The sequence below is a fragment of the Anneissia japonica genome, unplaced genomic scaffold, assembly GCF_011630105.1.
Source record: "Anneissia japonica isolate Jap-2015-1 unplaced genomic scaffold, ASM1163010v1 scaffold1203_len951721_cov167, whole genome shotgun sequence".
NCBI classification, from domain to species: Eukaryota; Metazoa; Echinodermata; class Crinoidea; order Comatulida; family Comatulidae; genus Anneissia; species Anneissia japonica.
In genome coordinates, this window is record NW_022722325.1 from 280232 (window position 1) to 296897 (window position 16666).

At 36.7% G+C, this 16666-nt stretch overlaps 3 protein-coding genes across 4 annotated transcripts in view; 2 read left to right on the plus strand and 1 right to left on the minus strand.

The window, feature by feature from the left end:
* Nucleotides 1–289: 289 nt before the first annotated feature.
* Nucleotides 290–3724, plus strand: LOC117111862 (40S ribosomal protein S15-like). The gene is made up of 4 exons (XM_033254874.1): nt 290–343; nt 2148–2236; nt 2676–2910; nt 3525–3724. The coding sequence occupies exons 1-4, from the start codon at nt 341–343 to the stop codon at nt 3636–3638; spliced, it is 441 nt and encodes a 146-aa protein (XP_033110765.1). The 5' UTR covers nt 290–340; the 3' UTR covers nt 3639–3724.
* Nucleotides 3725–5002: 1278 nt separating this feature from the next.
* The window catches only part of LOC117111861 (NADH-quinone oxidoreductase subunit B-like), a 15939-nt gene continuing 4275 nt past the window's right edge, over nt 5003–16666 (minus strand). The window contains exons 1-6 of one of the 2 annotated variants that reach the window (XM_033254872.1): nt 11743–11855; nt 10288–10411; nt 9497–9635; nt 8566–8792; nt 6296–6384; nt 5003–5529 (exon numbers count right to left, since the gene is read on the minus strand). In XM_033254872.1, coding sequence (XP_033110763.1) covers nt 5432–5529; nt 6296–6384; nt 8566–8792; nt 9497–9635; nt 10288–10411; nt 11743–11752 — 687 coding nt within the window. In that variant the 5' untranslated portion in view covers nt 11753–11855 and the 3' untranslated portion in view covers nt 5003–5431. Of the gene's footprint in view, nt 5530–6295; nt 6385–8565; nt 8793–9496; nt 9636–10287; nt 10412–11742; nt 11856–16666 lie in introns of those variants that run through there. The other variant, XM_033254873.1, reaches the window with a different exon arrangement.
* Nucleotides 13939–15985, plus strand: LOC117111858. Its single transcript, XM_033254870.1, has 2 exons — nt 13939–14679; nt 15901–15985. The coding sequence occupies exons 1-2, from the start codon at nt 13969–13971 to the stop codon at nt 15904–15906; spliced, it is 717 nt and encodes a 238-aa protein (XP_033110761.1). The 5' UTR covers nt 13939–13968; the 3' UTR covers nt 15907–15985.

Here is a 16666-nt window from a genome sequence, read left to right on the forward strand (position 1 = left end):
CCGAACGTAATGTTAAAAGCACCGAACGTAATGTTCAAAGCACCGAACGTCATGTAAAAAGCACCGAACGTAATGTTCAAAGCACCGAACGTAATGTAAAAAGCACCGAACGTAATGTAAAAGCACTGAACGTAATGTTAAAAGGGCCGAATAACAAATGCCCCGAACGGAAAAGAGCCACCAAAGGCAGTAACCGCGTTCCATATCTGATAGCATGCATTGTTGAGCAATGGGATGCTGGTAGATTGAGACTACCAAGATAAACAACTGCTGCATTAAAGTCTACTACCGCTAATAGGGGTGGCGCTCTTTCTCGGCCTTTTTTCTACAGATAATCGAAATGGTTAGTGATGTAGTAAATGCTTTCAAGTAATCTTTAAAAATCTTACTCCTTACGTTACCATCTACAAAATATTGATCAAGGATAGTGTTTATGAATAATTACTTTATTTTTTACGCCATTATATTTACTTTTTTTATTTTATACTGTAAAAATATCGTGGTTCCTTATTATGCTGTGGTATTCTAGGCCTACAATATAAAGTCCTCCATGCAGGCCTGTGCCTTTGCGTTAAGAAATAAATATGATGGGAGAAATTTAACTTTAACCTAGTTTATAGGCTTAGATAGGGGCCGTAAACATTGCTGCTCTCGGGACTAGGCTCTAGATAGGCCTAGCTAGGCTAGAGAGGGGCTGTAGCGTAGCAGTAGACAAACCTTACTTTTTAGAGAGGCTAGGCTAGGCTAGGCCCTATGTACAATCATAGAGTAGTGTATTGTAGGACCGTTGCGCCGCCATGCATGTATAGGGGCTGGTATATGGAACCAAACAGAATGCTGTGTGTGATGTGTATTTTATGATTGATTTTGGTTCATTTTATTTGTTTTGAATTGTAGTCAAAATAATAATATGTCAAATCAGGAGGTTTATCTCCATACCAGGGAGTTGTTATAGTGATATACAGTTTTAAAAACTGAATTTTAAACTAGGCCTAGCCTAGATATCTATGTACCCACCATAAAAATTAAGCTAAATATACATGGTATAGGCCTTTTTCACGAATTTTTAAAGACAGCTTGAAGTGATGACAAACATTGCGAATCAGCGGTGCGTAACCAACAGAAATAGGATAAGCTTTTTGGCTGATTTTCTGACATCGTGTTATTTAAAAAATCATAACTCATAACGGGGCGTCGTATCCAAACAATTTTTCCAGCAAAATTTTCTTAAAAGACTAGTCTAAACCACTATATGATTGAAAAAAAAAAGTGAAAAATGTTTTTGACCTCTGAAATCAAGATGGAAAAAGAAAAGCCTATCTTAGTAGTGTATTAATATAGGCCTATGCATTACAGTGCAGTAGCATAGGACTTTCGTGTTGTTACTGTTCCAAGTAGCGATAATATACAGATTTCTCTTATTATAAAGTACAAGTTATGTTTTATAAAGAGGTATAGTATAGTAAATCATGTTTTTTACAAGGAAACTTTCATATGGTAACTAAAACAATGCTAGTTCAGAGCATTACTAGTACTACAGCACTGTAATGCATATACCTATTTTAATACACTACAGAGATAGGCTTTTCTTTTTCAATCTTGATTTCAGAGGTCAAAAAAATTTTTCAATTTTTTTTCAATCATATAGTGGTGTAGACTAGTCCTTTAAGAACATTTTGCTGGAAAAAATTTATGGATACGACGCCCCGTTATAGAGTTATGATTTTTTAAATAACATGATGTCAAAAAATCAGCCCAAAAGCTCATCTTATTTTTGTTGGTTACGCACCGCTGATTCGCAATGTTTGTCATCACTTCATGATGTCTACCGATTCGTGAAAAAGGCCTATTCCATACAGTAGACCTCCTTCTGGCGATACAATACATGATTCCTGGCTGAAACAGACAACATCAGTCATCATAACCTCAACCCGAGGCCATAACATAGTCCTATCCTACCTAGCGATGGCATCTATAACTTGACTGCACTGTCACATATTAAGGTCAACAAACTAAAACAGTATTATTGTACGATCTCTTTGTTTGTAAATAATGTACAGTATGGGATACATAATTAATATGTATGTAATTAATAAGGCTCAGGCATACATACATCCAGTAGTTTCTCTTTTACATTTTTTTTTTAGGCTGAGCAGGTTGAAGTCAAAAAGAAGAGGACTTTCAGGAAGTACACCTTTCGAGGTGTTGATCTGGACCAGCTTTTGGACATGAGCAAGTAGGCCTATGTGTTTGTTATTTTTAGTTGCAACATGTCTAATCAGTACTGTACTATACTGAAATTTAATTATTGTGCAGAAAATCCACCCTTCAATTTCATATACAGGTCTCCCTCCAATTAAAGACCACTTCAGGAACTATGGTCTTTATCACCTTCGGTCTCTAATTAGAATAATAAGGATAAGAGACATTTGTCAATTTGGGACCACAGAAAATTGGTTATTAATTAGAGGGAGGCCTGTATTTTGTCCCTGTTATGCAAAATGTCCTACAGCACAATTGGTCCCCTTAATTTGTAAGGCACAGAGAGAGAGGAATTTGGAGTGAAACTTGAATGCATTCCAACAAAAGACCAATGTTGGGGATATATTTATCTACTAACTTATTTGTATAATGTGCAGTGTCTAAAACAATATAGAACTTTCTCAACTTTTTAGTGAACAATTCATGGAATTGGTACATTGCCGTGCTAGGAGGCGATTCAATCGTGGTCTGAAGCGCAAACCGATGGCTCTGATAAAGAAGCTCCGTAAGGCCAAGAAAGAGGCCCCACCATTGGAGAAACCAGAAGTGGTGAAGACCCATCTCCGAAACATGATCATTGTACCAGAAATGGTAGGAAGCATGGTCGGTGTATATAATGGCAAGACATTCAACCAAGTAGAGATCAAGGTAGATCATATCATTGTTTTTCTTATATTATTCAATGCCATCTCCTATTGTTATAATATGTGAGTGATTTTTTGAGGAACCAGAAATACATCTACAGTATTCTTAATTATTAACTCGCTAAGAAAGTTTCAGTCGTGATGTTTTCTTTTGAAGATATTATAGGTCATTCCATGCCAACACAACAAAACTGTTACACCATGTGTCATACATTTTTAGATCAAAAAATGTGTTGATTTACAGAGATTTTTATTGAACAGCCAATGTAAGAATCAATGCAACAGTTGTAGACTATAAAGAAAAAAAATAAGGTTGAATGTTAGACATTTTAAGGGTGGATCTATGGTAATATTGTTAAACTCTATATAATAAGAGTGAATTTTAAAGGACAAGGGGGTTAATAAAGGTGGGTGCAAGGCCATGAAATTAGCTTTGGACTGGGTGGAAAACTTGAAGGCTGGGTAGTCCAGCCCACTTCCGCCCACCATAACTACATCCCAGATTATTTAACTGTTGGTCAGTTTATGAATGGGGGAATTTTTCTCATTTAAACTTTTAATTATACAAATTATGGAATTATAAATTTTAATCTTCAATCATATTTTATTTTCTTTCAGCCTGATATGATTGGTCATTACCTTGGAGAGTTCAGCATTACTTACAAACCAGTGAAGCACGGAAGGCCAGGTATTGGTGCCACTCACTCCTCCCGGTTCATTCCACTCAAGTAGACCATTTAACCAGTCATGTATTATATATAATGAAATGATAGAACAATAAAAACACTACCATCATTGTGATGGGTATGTTAAAAGGATATGCTTGTTGTTACTTCTTGTGTTGAAAATGGCAATTCGAGGCCAATTTGGGACCTGAAAATGTTGAGTGGTCTCGGGATTATGTCACTGTCTACTTAGGTTTGCGTTAAGAGATTGTTACTGTATTTGGTTTGGTCTCAAATTAGAGGTGTCTCTGTTTTAAAGCGGTTTCGGATTGGAAGGTGCTCTGTATATGTTTACAATTTTGTCAACATCCTTTGTGTCTTGCTCAACTTATTACTCAGGACAAACTAAGACACCGTCTCCTTTCTACTGCTCAATAAAGTAATCTTATGAATCATTCATTCTAGGATGTAACTGAAAGACTTCAAATGCAAATAACCAATGTGGATGTGTATGTACTTAATAAATCTATTTAAAATACAGACATTCAATATTAGTGATGTTGAAGGTTCCTTTGCGGTCCCTAGTATACCCACCCTAATCGACACTACACATCTAAGCCAATCGCCAGAATACATTTATTGGGAGACAAGGCAAAAAAAAAAAACACGTTTGTTTGCCCCCTCCACCCGCCCCTAACTCGCTGAAAAAAGATAGGGACGGAAAATAAAAAAGTTTTGTTTTTAGCTTTTTTACAAATTGAAAAAGTGAATTTATCTTAATTTTTTGCCAGATGCCTTACAAATTAGTCTAAAGTTGTCTGATGTAAGATATTGTCATTCTAGGCCTCTGGTTATTTTTATTCCATCCGATGAGCAATCTTAAAAAATAAAAATGTTTCCGCCAGCCCCTATTTAATACCGAGAGAACGCAGCTTGCCGGAGGACAAGTTTTATGAGAGACCAGTTGCTGAAGAATACGCTATGCATAAGTACTCAACAAAACCTACAAGGCAGCTGCTAATAAAACGGGCGTTCTTTAAATTGCACTACTATTCAAAAACATCTTGCTTGATTCACTGAATTTCAAACAGCGGGAGCCTAGGCCAGAAAGCCAGTTTTACACTTGGACAGTGACTGACCAGAACACCTCAGCATTGTTGTTTGGGCTCCACTACATTTTTCTAAGTGGTGTCACACTTTAATTAGGACTAAAAATGTTGAATTAAATTTATCTCTCATTTATTTAAAGGCTCCATAAATATTACTGGTTGGTTGATCAATGTTTTTTTGTATTTCATATGCTCTAAAGTACTGTACAATTTCATTACTGTATTTACATGTACTTTTCCTTTGGATAATTTATTAATACAGTATTACACTGCAGCTGGAGACAATTCACTAGGTAAATCAGTAAACAAACCACCTTAACCATTACAACGTACAGGTACTTTTATTTTCAAACACTCCTATATTCGAACATACCACAAGTTCTTTCATTCCCATACTCAAGTCCATATGAATATCTATGTACAGCCTGCTACTGGTTAGCAAGGTAAATCTAGAAAACTGCAATTATTTTAACTTAAGGTTCTACATGGATTTTTCTGGTAAATATGTCTTGTTATTTGAATCAACATAAACCACAGAACTATTGTAATATTACATTAATACCAATAAATGATAATAATGGTCATGTCCAAAATTCGAAAAGACATTGGAGTTAGAATGACGATAGTGAAATATTAAAATGTACATCACCCTGGTTAATATTTGTAAGATATGAGATGCCAAGCATTTAGTACACAGAGTTAATTTGATAAATTTTGTGGATCGTTTTTTTAGGTTTTTACAACTACTGATTTATTTCCTATACCACATCGCAACATTCGTCTGTCGTTTTATCTTCTTTTGTAATTGGAGAAAACCATACAACAGTGCTTCTGCTGTAGGAGGACAACCTAAAGCAAAGAGAATAATAAAAATAATTAGCATAAAAAAATAACACGAAACATCACTTAACTATAAACACTTCAACCTGTATCTCAGATAAATTTGCATGATGATATTGTAAACTTTTAAATACTGGATAAAAAAAAAAAAACAGAACACCCAGCTTTTTAACGTTTGCATGATGATATTGTAAACTTTTAAATACTGGATAAAAAAAAACAGAACACCCAGCTACGTTACAGTTTGGTATTATTTTGTGGAACCATAAAAACGTATTCACAATGTAATTTCACAACTACAGTACATAACTTTTTAACGTTCTGCGTTGTGACATTTATTGTGACGTTATTTTGTGACATACCTATTAAACCATATCGTTCCCGAATGTTTTAAGAATATTTTGTATTTTCTGGGTAATGAGTAAATTTGATCCTGAACCACAAAATTGCTTGTGTTGCACCTCATATCGAGTTGAACATTTATGGAGGATCACATACACAGTTCAAAAACAAAGACAAACTCAGAAAATGCATAATCGTGCCATTAAGTACAGTCTCTTCCAGCCACACGCCAGACAAAAACCGATCTTAAGGCACTCAGCCCTCATATAAACTGTTTTCGGCACCCCTGCATTATCATCATTGCTCTTTACAAAATAAAGATAAATAAAGAAGCTAATTTGGGACCACAGAATAGTGGTCTTTAATTGGAGGTGGTCCTTAATTGGAGGGGTATTTCATTGGAGAAAGACCTCTACTTTAAGAAATGACTAACCTGGCACATAAATATCAACAGGTACGATTCGATCACAGCCTCGGACCACTGAATACGAATAATGATAATATCCACCTCCATTTGCACAACTGAAAACAAATCAAAAAGATACACAATACCGTAATTGCAGTATTTTGAGTCATTCTGTAGACTGGTGGCAACATCTTTAAAATTCAAGGTTTCCGACCATGCAGCCACCAAGATTTACGAACTACAGTTCACACTGCCTAAATCTCTGTTCACACAATTCACGTTTTATGTGAAAAATATCTGTGCTTTGGCCATACTGTACATGGGAAATATATCTGTCGCATAAAATGTATGAACAGAGCTTTAGTTGACGTTTTAAACCGGAAACCAGTCAATTCGAACGGATGCCACTTCGACGGATTCAAGCGGAATTTACTTCGAGCGGAAAAAAGATCCACTTATGCGAGCAACAGTCTGTGCAAGTTACAGTATGTACAGTATGAATTACTTAAAAATTTCCTATTTTGAGCTAACAATTTGCATTCGGCTGAGGCTCAAGCTTTGCCTGGAGCCAGGGGAAAAGCCCCGGAGGGTTCCCGCGGCGAACCCTATAGCCTTATGTATAGAAGTTGTATTTAATTAATTTTTAAAATTTAAAATTAAACATAATTAAGTTCATAAAAAATAATGATTTATCTTATCTTAGTCATTCGTAATTGTTATTCTTTCCACTTGCTTTAAGAAATTGGGTTTTGAACTATAGACTAATGGTGAATAGTGGGGAAAATTAATATGTCATTATTACTGTACTGTTGACAGTCTTGTCACACTACTACACCAATGATTTGTGCACCTCCTGACACCTAGATTATGTAAATATAGTTTAAATTTCTATGGTAAATAAAAATTACAATTACAGTTGCTCCCATTACAAATATAAATTATAAATTTAGGGCCTAGTAGAAATACAATTACAACATAATTCAATTACAAATATAATTTGCTTTTTTAGATACAAAACCCCAACTGGAGACAAAAACCTTGAATTCTGAATGAAATGTGTGCAATTTAATTAAAATATAGGCCTAAGTGCATGTTAGCAGCCATCTGGTAGTTGGATTTGCCAAGAGTGTAATTCAAACATGGAATAATTATCAAAAGTACCAAAAACATTTCAGAACCGCCCTTATTATAGTTTGCAGTAAATGCCTCCACTCGAACTGGCATTCACTCAAATCGACTGGCATTCGTTTAAACCATATAGAAACATAATTACCCTAGGAGCCAGACCCGGTTTTGTATGCACTTTGAGGTGCAGAGAATTTGACATCAGAAATTGGATCAGGGTGGTCCAAGAATCATTTTTGGCTTGGTAACATATTCTCAAAATGTGGTGAAAGGTCAAAAGGTCAGGGTCAAAGGTCAAAGCTATAAGGTCATTGTATCTCCACAACCACAGGTGGTAGAGAGTTAAATTTGGTGCCAAATTGTTCGGAACATGCATATTTCTATTTGCTCTAATAGAACATTTTGTTAAAAAATGACCATAAATGCCGTTTCTGACCTTTGACATGCTTCAAGGTCATAGCCATATTGTCCTTATATTTCCACAACCACTGGTGGTAAAGAGTTAATTTTGGTGTTAATTTGTTCGGAACATTCCATGTCAAATTCTCTGCACCTCTAAGTGCATACAAAACCTGGTCTGGCTCCTAGAGTAAATCTGTTCTTGCTACTTTTTCCATTTTTTTTACACTAACTGAACAACATAATTGAATTGAATACTGCAAGTAGGGTAAGATTTTTTATACCTTGTTTCGCTAACTTATCTTTTTAAAGATCATCAGAGGAGGGTGGGAAAAAATTAAAATCAAATTTTGTTTCTTTACTTAGCAGATAGTTTTGCCAAAAACATCCAAGTGGAGGAGAAAATAAAAATAACATTTTATTGGTGAATGGAAAAAAATCTATATAATTAGGAATAGAAATGGGCAGCGGTGGGCATAATAAAAATAAAGAAAAAATTATTTTTTTCTGAAATTTCCATTTTTCGTGGTGGCGGGTGCGCTAATCAGCCAAAAATGAAATTTTATTTTTATTCAAAATCATCATTTTTAGTGGGCGACAGGTTCGTTAAACAAGGTAAAAACACAAATCTTGACTAGCCAGTTATATGCTGTTGGATTTAATATATTTTCAAAGGTACTGTATCACTTCTTATGTTTTAACTGTACATGTAACACATGAGTGATTATTGTTGAGAGGGACGATATTTATTGTTGATTCCAAATTGTCTTTACCTGCCCATTGAAATTACCCATCTAGGCTCTGGCATCTGATCATAAACTTTCCTTAAAGCCGGCGCCATTTTGTTTGTTAGAGTTCCTGCAACAATCATAACATCTGACTGCCTCGGACTAGCACGGAAGACAACACCGAACCGATCCATGTCGTAACGTGGTGCAGCCATGTGCATCATCTCCACAGCACAGCACGCAAGACCAAATGTCATAGGCCACAGCGAGTTCTGAGGAAATGTAAACAAATTCAAGTACTGACCTCGAAAGTCTACAACCATTGCCATTACTGTACCGCTAAGGCAAATTTCGAGACAATTGGTGCATTTAAAGAAAAGTTCTACCTATAAAAGCTATACAGTTTTTGAGCTGAAAACTCAACTAAATATTTCAAAGTTAACGGTAATGTCATAATTCACAAGAAAGGAGAAAATGGAAGTTCCTCAATAGGTGATATTGAGATTTTAGTTTAAATCACTTTGAACCTACATGGGAACTTTCAGTAATTATTACGTTGTCAATATGGATAGCACTTTTACTAGGCCTATATCACATTTGTAATTATTCTCAAGCTTATTCACTAATTTCTCCACAACAACAGTACACCAAAGTGTCAAACTGCATGAAGCCTTGACAGTGACGCTGTTTCGATATCCTTCGGTTTTGACTCTGCCAAATGGTCACTGTAAGTTATTGTTTGGCATCTGTTTATCTTTAAATTTCTTTATCTATCTAGGCCTACAGCTCAGACATGTCAATGCGCACTGTTTTCTAGACGCCCAAAATTACCTCAGAGGTGTTCTGGGTGATCAGTAATTTTTGTTTTTGTTTTTTTGTTTTTTTTTAATTTTTGTTTTGCTTTCCAAAATGGGGGGTTAGGGCCTGCTCAAGCCACCTAAATCCACCCCTGAGATCAAAAATAATATCTACTTACCCTTCTGGCCCAGTTGACAAGGTCATCCATTTTGGCAATGGCGAAATCAGCAGCATTGCTGGCTTTACTTGGTTTGGCAACTGCAGCTTTACTTGACTCTGCAACCGCAGATGAACTCTTCTGTCTGTAGAGGACAACACTGCAATGAAGAACAGACTCCATGATAAAAGCTTCTTTAACAAAAAGTGCCATGAATGCTTTGCCAGGCACAAATTAATTTATAAATTTAATATGCGAGGTATTGTGACAAATTGAGTCTTGTTGTACACCAGGTAAATTTGAAAGGACTCTCAAGAAAATATATTTGATTGATTTTAATTGATATTTTTACAAAAATTGGGTTTCAATGTTTTTGGTAAGTTTAATATGTATATTTCATAGTAGCAAAAGTCTGAATTGAGTTAGTTATAGTAAAGGTGTTTATAATAAGGCACATTTTGTTTACTATTTTTCAGAATTGATAGGAAAACCAACACAAAATTTATAAGTTATTGTATCTTTAATGATGAATTTCTCTGAACTTCAAATTGATCTTACTCTAGTTGTAATTCAAAAACCAAAACAAAGTTTTATATAATCATCCATCTATTATTAAATAGAGATTGGCTATACGCACAGTGGTTGTGTATACAACAAAAGTGCTTTCGAAATTATATACACAGCTGCTGTACGTATAAGATCCATTCTGTCCCTTATTTATATACACAGCCGAGGTGTGTATAAGACCTGTTAAGGCCATTATATACACAGCCGCTGTATGGACAGAATTCATATTTTGATGTTATGCCTACCTGGTTTTATGCGTTTCTGTTGTTTTTTTCTGATCATGTAAATTCCTGCTGCACTGTGTGTTGGCTGCTTGCAACCGCATCAAACCAAAACGCCCACCCGAAAAATGGCGTAGCACTTGTAAGGCTTTCGTAAAAAAAAGGAAAGCATTAAAATCATTCAGCAAAACATGCCAATTATACAACTCCAATACAGTTTCATAATTTCTTTGACTAATATTAATAAAAAATGTATTATTTATGCAGTAGTTATAATTCTGCGCATCTATTTCCCTACAGATTTTGTGCACACAAATTTGAGCTACTTTTTGAGGTATTATCTGTGCAATTAAAAAACTTGACAGTATGGATTAGGCGAGACTTTTTATATACTTTTATGCAACTCGACTGTCTGGACAGCCCTCTATTGTTTTGGCTGCAAAGGTCGTATTTATTTTTTCCCTATGACCCAAAAATACTGATGACGTAGTTCACATTTTCCTCTTTGACCTTGTCATCAAACCAATTTTTCGTTAAGTGGGTGAATTTATTGCCGAAAATTTTGGTTGTAAAAAACTTGCAATTACTTCATAGAAGTAGTTTATTTTGTTCTGAAACAAATTGTGTTAGTTTATATATTCATCCACAACTGGGTGTAATATTTTAGTTTTTTTTTAACACCGAAACCTTGTTTTTGACAGTAAATAAAAATTTGTTTGTGAATGAAAATTCCCCAAATCTATCAGTTTGTGTGGTGCAGGCTGACGTCATGCACATCTGGTCTTGTTGCAATCATATGCAGCAATTAGTCACAATAATTAATTTAATTATTATTAAATTAATAAATGATTGAATTTTAAGGAGTTTCACAATTCTGTTTTTTCCTTGTTGCATGCTTTCAAATTCTTTTATTTTATTGAAATATGTCTAAAAACAAAGAAATTAAAGCAATTTACGATAATTTTTGAAGAAAATGTCACATACTTTACTATTGTTTACATTGGTTTTGAAGGACCAAAATTAGGTATAAATTAATAATTTCTGCAATTCGGTAGCTTTGTTGATATTTGAAGGAGGACAATGATCTTGGTATCAATGTAATGCTACATTGCACTAGGCCCGGCCTAGTGCAATCTGATTCGGCAAATTGGGTTTCGGCAATCTCGCCTAGTAGGCCTCGTAGTTACCATAGACCCTTAAAAGCCATGAAGATCAGCATTAAAAGCCCAGGGCCCCAGCATACAAGCAGGGCATGTTGTTACAAGCAAGGGGATGTTGTTGAATCGCAGCATCCCTGGCCCTGCTGGATCCTAGGCCTACCCTAGGCTTAAACCTAGAATTTACTAGTCAATAGCATTAAATCAGAAATTAAGTACACTCAGTGAGGTACTACTATACTTGAAATCGTAATTATGTAGCTATAACTGTAACTACATGCTAAGAAATAGATAGATAACCAACAAAATAAATCCCACTTACAAGTAGCCATTTTGATTTGATGGATAACTTTTCGTTGATGCTGCCCTCAACGTTCACAAGCGCCACAGTTTTCCAGAATGTAGATTCTTTTTTCAATCTGTCAATTTCTAATGTTGTTTTGTCAAAAAAGAATATATAAATGGAGTCATCAGCGCCATTCTAAAATCTGGAGTATAGGCCTAAGTTATTGTCTTGCAGAAACTGTTTAGAACAACTTCTAATCTACCAAACTGCGTAAGGCCCATAAAATAGCCTATGTACCGTCTCCGAATTCTCCAGAGAACAAACCTGATTGTTAATAGTAATCCGTTATTACGGATTACGGAACATATATTTTATTGGCACTAATGGGCTTTCGTAACAAACAGACGCTGACTCCAAACACCTTGAAACTAATCCTGAATATTGTTTGATGGTTGCCATGGCGATGTAAAAATATATTAAATGCTTGCGGTACAACTACGTAGATAGTTCTTAAAAGAACTGTTGTTTTGTTGAAAATAACTGGATTCCTTCGCGGGGTAGGAGAATAATGCCTCTGCAGAGAGTCCAAACAGAGCAGGGGATGATTGGATAGTGAGCTGCCTTTACTTTTTTATTTGGAACCACTTTTATAACAGTGGTTCACATCCAAAATGATGGTGCATCCAAAAGAGAAGAATCAACAGTAAATTGAAAAGAAAACTCAAAACTAAAATCATTACAAGACAAAATGTTTGGAAAAAAAAGCAAAATGACAAAGTTTCGAGATGTGTATAAGAGTTCAATGGTCATATAGAGGTAAACAATGTTCAACCAGAGGTGGATCTGTCTCTTATACACATCTAGATGTGTATAAGAGACAGACCAGAGTGATGAGAATGGTTTAGTAAATCATGCTACCAATGATAATATTTCTGTAAATACTGTATCTGATGATAGTTTGTCTAATGATAACTTATCTATTAAGAATGCATCAAATGTTAATGAAGCAGGAAATAATGAATCTGTGATAGGTGTTTCTACTAATGTTGATTCTAATTTGATGGGATTGTTTAAAGCATTGACATTGCCACAAACTAAAGTTAGGCAGTATGAAGGTGATCCCTTGTATTATCATGCTTTCATTACCTCTTTTCATAATACAGTGGCTGGTATACATGATGATAACATGAAACTTAACTCACTACTTTCTCTCTCTTCCGGTAAAGCTTTGGAGTCTATCCAATATTGTGTTTTGAAGCCGCCTAGTGAAGGTTTCAAATCTGCGTGTAGGACCTTAAAGGAGAGGTTTGGGAACACGGCCGTGATTGTGCAAGCTTGGATTGGAAAAGTACTCAACCGTCCTAGAGTTGATTCCATCAAGCTTGGGGAATTTTCAGATGATCTAGAAAACTGCTTCGAAGCGCTGTCAGCATTAGGTTACTTGAATGAACTTAACAATCAAGGCAGTCTGAGACAGATAATTGAGAAGCTACCTAGATTTCTACAAAACAGATGGCAAAGTGAAAATTTCAAATTGAAGGAAAAGGGAGTAGTGCCTGGGTTGGAAAATGTCATGAAGTTTGTAAAGGCGTCAGCTAGGGAGATATAAACGATCCTGTATTTGGGAGCATCACCAATCACAAAGCTGAAGGTCAACCACCAAAACAGAAGAGGAACCAGCAGATACATAATGTTAAGGTAAACGTTCCTTCTCAAACAGCTCAACGAGATAAATGTTGGATCTGCAAATCAGATACCCATTGGCCTGATCAGTGCGAGAAGTTCACTAAGATGAAAGTTGAAGAACGGTTCGAGATGGTCAAGGAGAATCATGCCTGTTTCTCTTGTCTCAAAATTGCTGGAAGAAACCACCGAATAAATAATTGCACAAGAAAGAAGGTATTTGGGGAACAGATGGGAGACAGACGATGTGACCGTTTCCATCATAAGCTGCTACACATAACCAAGAGTGTTGGCGTAAACAACGTGCACGTAAGAAACTTCGATGAACCATTGCTCTGTGTATTGGAGGTCGAAGTAATTGGTAAAGAAGAAAGTCAGACGGCAAACGTGATGTTGGATCTGGGATCGCAAGGAACATTCGTAAGGACTGAATTCGCCAACAAATTAGGAGTCAAGGGTAAATCTGTATCCGCATCAATTACGAAAGTTGGTGGTGTTGAAAGTTTCCAGTCGAGAATTTGCGAACTAAAGTTGCGTGGAAAAGAGACTAAGGCTATTCATAACATCAGAGCATTGGAAATGCCGACTATAAATGAAGTGGGTGAAGTGAACGTAGAGAAACTGGAGGAGCACTTCCGATTAAACAACAAGTTAAAGAGGCGTGGCGGTCCAGTTGACATATTGATAGGTGTTGACTACGCATATTTGATGACGGGGGAAACTAAAAAATCTGATGGCTTAGTCGCTCTAAACTCGCCTTTGGGATGGGCTATCTTTGGCAGCAACGGCAACACTGAAATGGTTAACCGAGTAATGCATGTTAAGGTAGATAAACCAGTCAATCTAGACGACTTCTGGACGGTCGAATCAATGGGAGTTGATGTGGGTAACTGTGATTGCAAGGCCAAACTTAGTGTAGTTGAGAATATGGAAGCGAAACTCATCGAAGAATCTAGTAGTAAAGTTGGTAACCAGTGGTTGATTCCATATCCATGGGCTAAAGATCCGATGCACCTCTCAAACAATAAAGTCCAAGCTACAAAGATGCTGAATGGTTTAGAGAGACGGCTAAAGAAGAACGAAGAACATGGTGCTGCTTACCAAAGGCAGATGGAAGAAATGGTAGAAAAGGGATTCGCCAGAAAGTTGGAGGAAACTGAAATAAAGCAGTATCAAGGACCGGTTCACTACCTGCCACATCACGCTGTTGTGCGAGCCGAAAGTAAAAGCACTCCAGTGAGAATAGTATTTAACTCTGCGAATAAATGCAATGGTGAAGCCATCAATGATTATTGGATGAAAGGTCCAGATTTACTGAATGATCTGAATGGTGTTTTAATGAGATTTCGAGAACGAGAAGTAGCTGTATGCGGCGACATTTCGAAGATGTACCACAGAGTATTAATACCGGAGGTGGACCAACATGTACATAGATATTTGTGGCGAGATCTAGATGTCAATCGACCACCTGATACCTATATAATGCAAGTTTTAACATTCGGTGACAAACCAGCTGCTGCCATGGCGCAAACTGCTCTAAAACTTACAGCCAAGGAGAGTGAGGAAATGTATCCTAAAGCTGCACAAGTCCTGAAGAATGATACCTACATGGAAGATATTTGCGCTTCAGTGAATAACGTTAAAGAGGCCAAAGCTCTCACCGAAGATTTAGATATCATATTGAGCAAGGGAGGATTCAGCATTAAAGAATGGATCTCCAACAAGCTACTAAAATGTGATGTTAAGGATGCAGATGATCGGGAAGAAAATGAACAAAAGGTGCTTGGTGTTCGATGGAATTATGCCGATGACACGTTCACAGCCAAGTTAAATGACGGCATCCTTAATGAGAGTCTAACCAAAATAAAAGCATTGAGTATCATAGCCCAAGTGTTTGATCACATCGGATTTGTGGCGCCAGTAGTTGTTAAAATGAAAATGAAGATGCAAGAACTCTGGGTGTCGGGTATCAACTGGGACGATGAATTAGCCGAGAAAGACCAACAAGATTGGAAGCAGCTGTTCAGAGAACTAAAACAAATCAACACTATTAAGTTACCGAGGTGTCTCACACCAGCTAATGCTTCAGAAGAGGTAGAGCTTATAATTTTCTGCGATGCTTCAGAGAAAGCATGGAGCATGTGCTTACTTGCGGTGGAGATTGAGGGATGGAGCTATTGAGACCAGATTTGTAACTGCCAAATCGCGTGTTACTCCGCTCAAAAAATTGACCATCCCGAGACTGGAATTACAAGCTGCTGTTATGGCCGCAAGAATGGGCAGATCAATCACAACTGAATCATCACTCAACTTCAGAGATGAAATCTACTTTACAGACAGCATGATAGTCCTAAGTTGGCTACAGAAGCCATCATCCTGCTATAAACAGTTTGTTGGTACTAGAGTCATGGAAATTCAGAGTAAGACAAAGTCTGAAAATTGGAGACATGTTCCTGGAGCTGAAAACCCGGCTGATGACGTTTCACGAGGACTGTCAGCAGAAAACCTCAAAGATAGATGGATGGAAGGCCCACAATTCTTGAAGCGTCCTATGACTGAATGGTCCCAGCAAAAATTAAGAGCTCCAGAAGATGACTGCGAAGTAAAACTGGTAAAATTCAATGGTCATATAGAGGTAAACAATGTTCAACCAGAGGTGGATATATCAGATTGCCAAACATGGGAAGAAATGTTAGAGATTTATAGAAGAAGAATATATGGTGTAGATTCCCCATCGTTAGATGTACACAAAGTAAGAGACCTTGAATTACTACTACTTCAAAGGGTTCAGAGAGAGTGTTTTGCCGAAGAGCTTCATTTGTTACGCAACGGGAAGAATGTTCAGCCGAATAGCCGAATTAGGAATCTGAATCCCATGATTAGTGTTGAGGATGACTTAATCAGAGTAGGAGGAAGACTGAGGAATGCAGAAGCAGTAGAACTGGATTCTAATCCAATATTGTTAGATTCAATACACCATGTTACTAGGCTATTAATACGAAGAGTGGACACCAATGTGTTTAACCACAGTGCTGGACCTAGCCAAGTTTTTGCGTACCTGAGGAGAAAATATTGGATCCTCAAGGGGAGAAGTAAAAGTCAGAGTTAAACCACTGCCTTTCATGTCAAAAATGGAGAAAAGAACTAGGAATCCCAAAGATGGCTGACCTTCCTAAAGCTAGACTGCGTGTTCGAGAACCACCATTCTATTCTACGGGCATGGACTGTTGGGGACCCATGACAGTTAAAGTACGTAGATCCCAAGAGAAGCGTATCT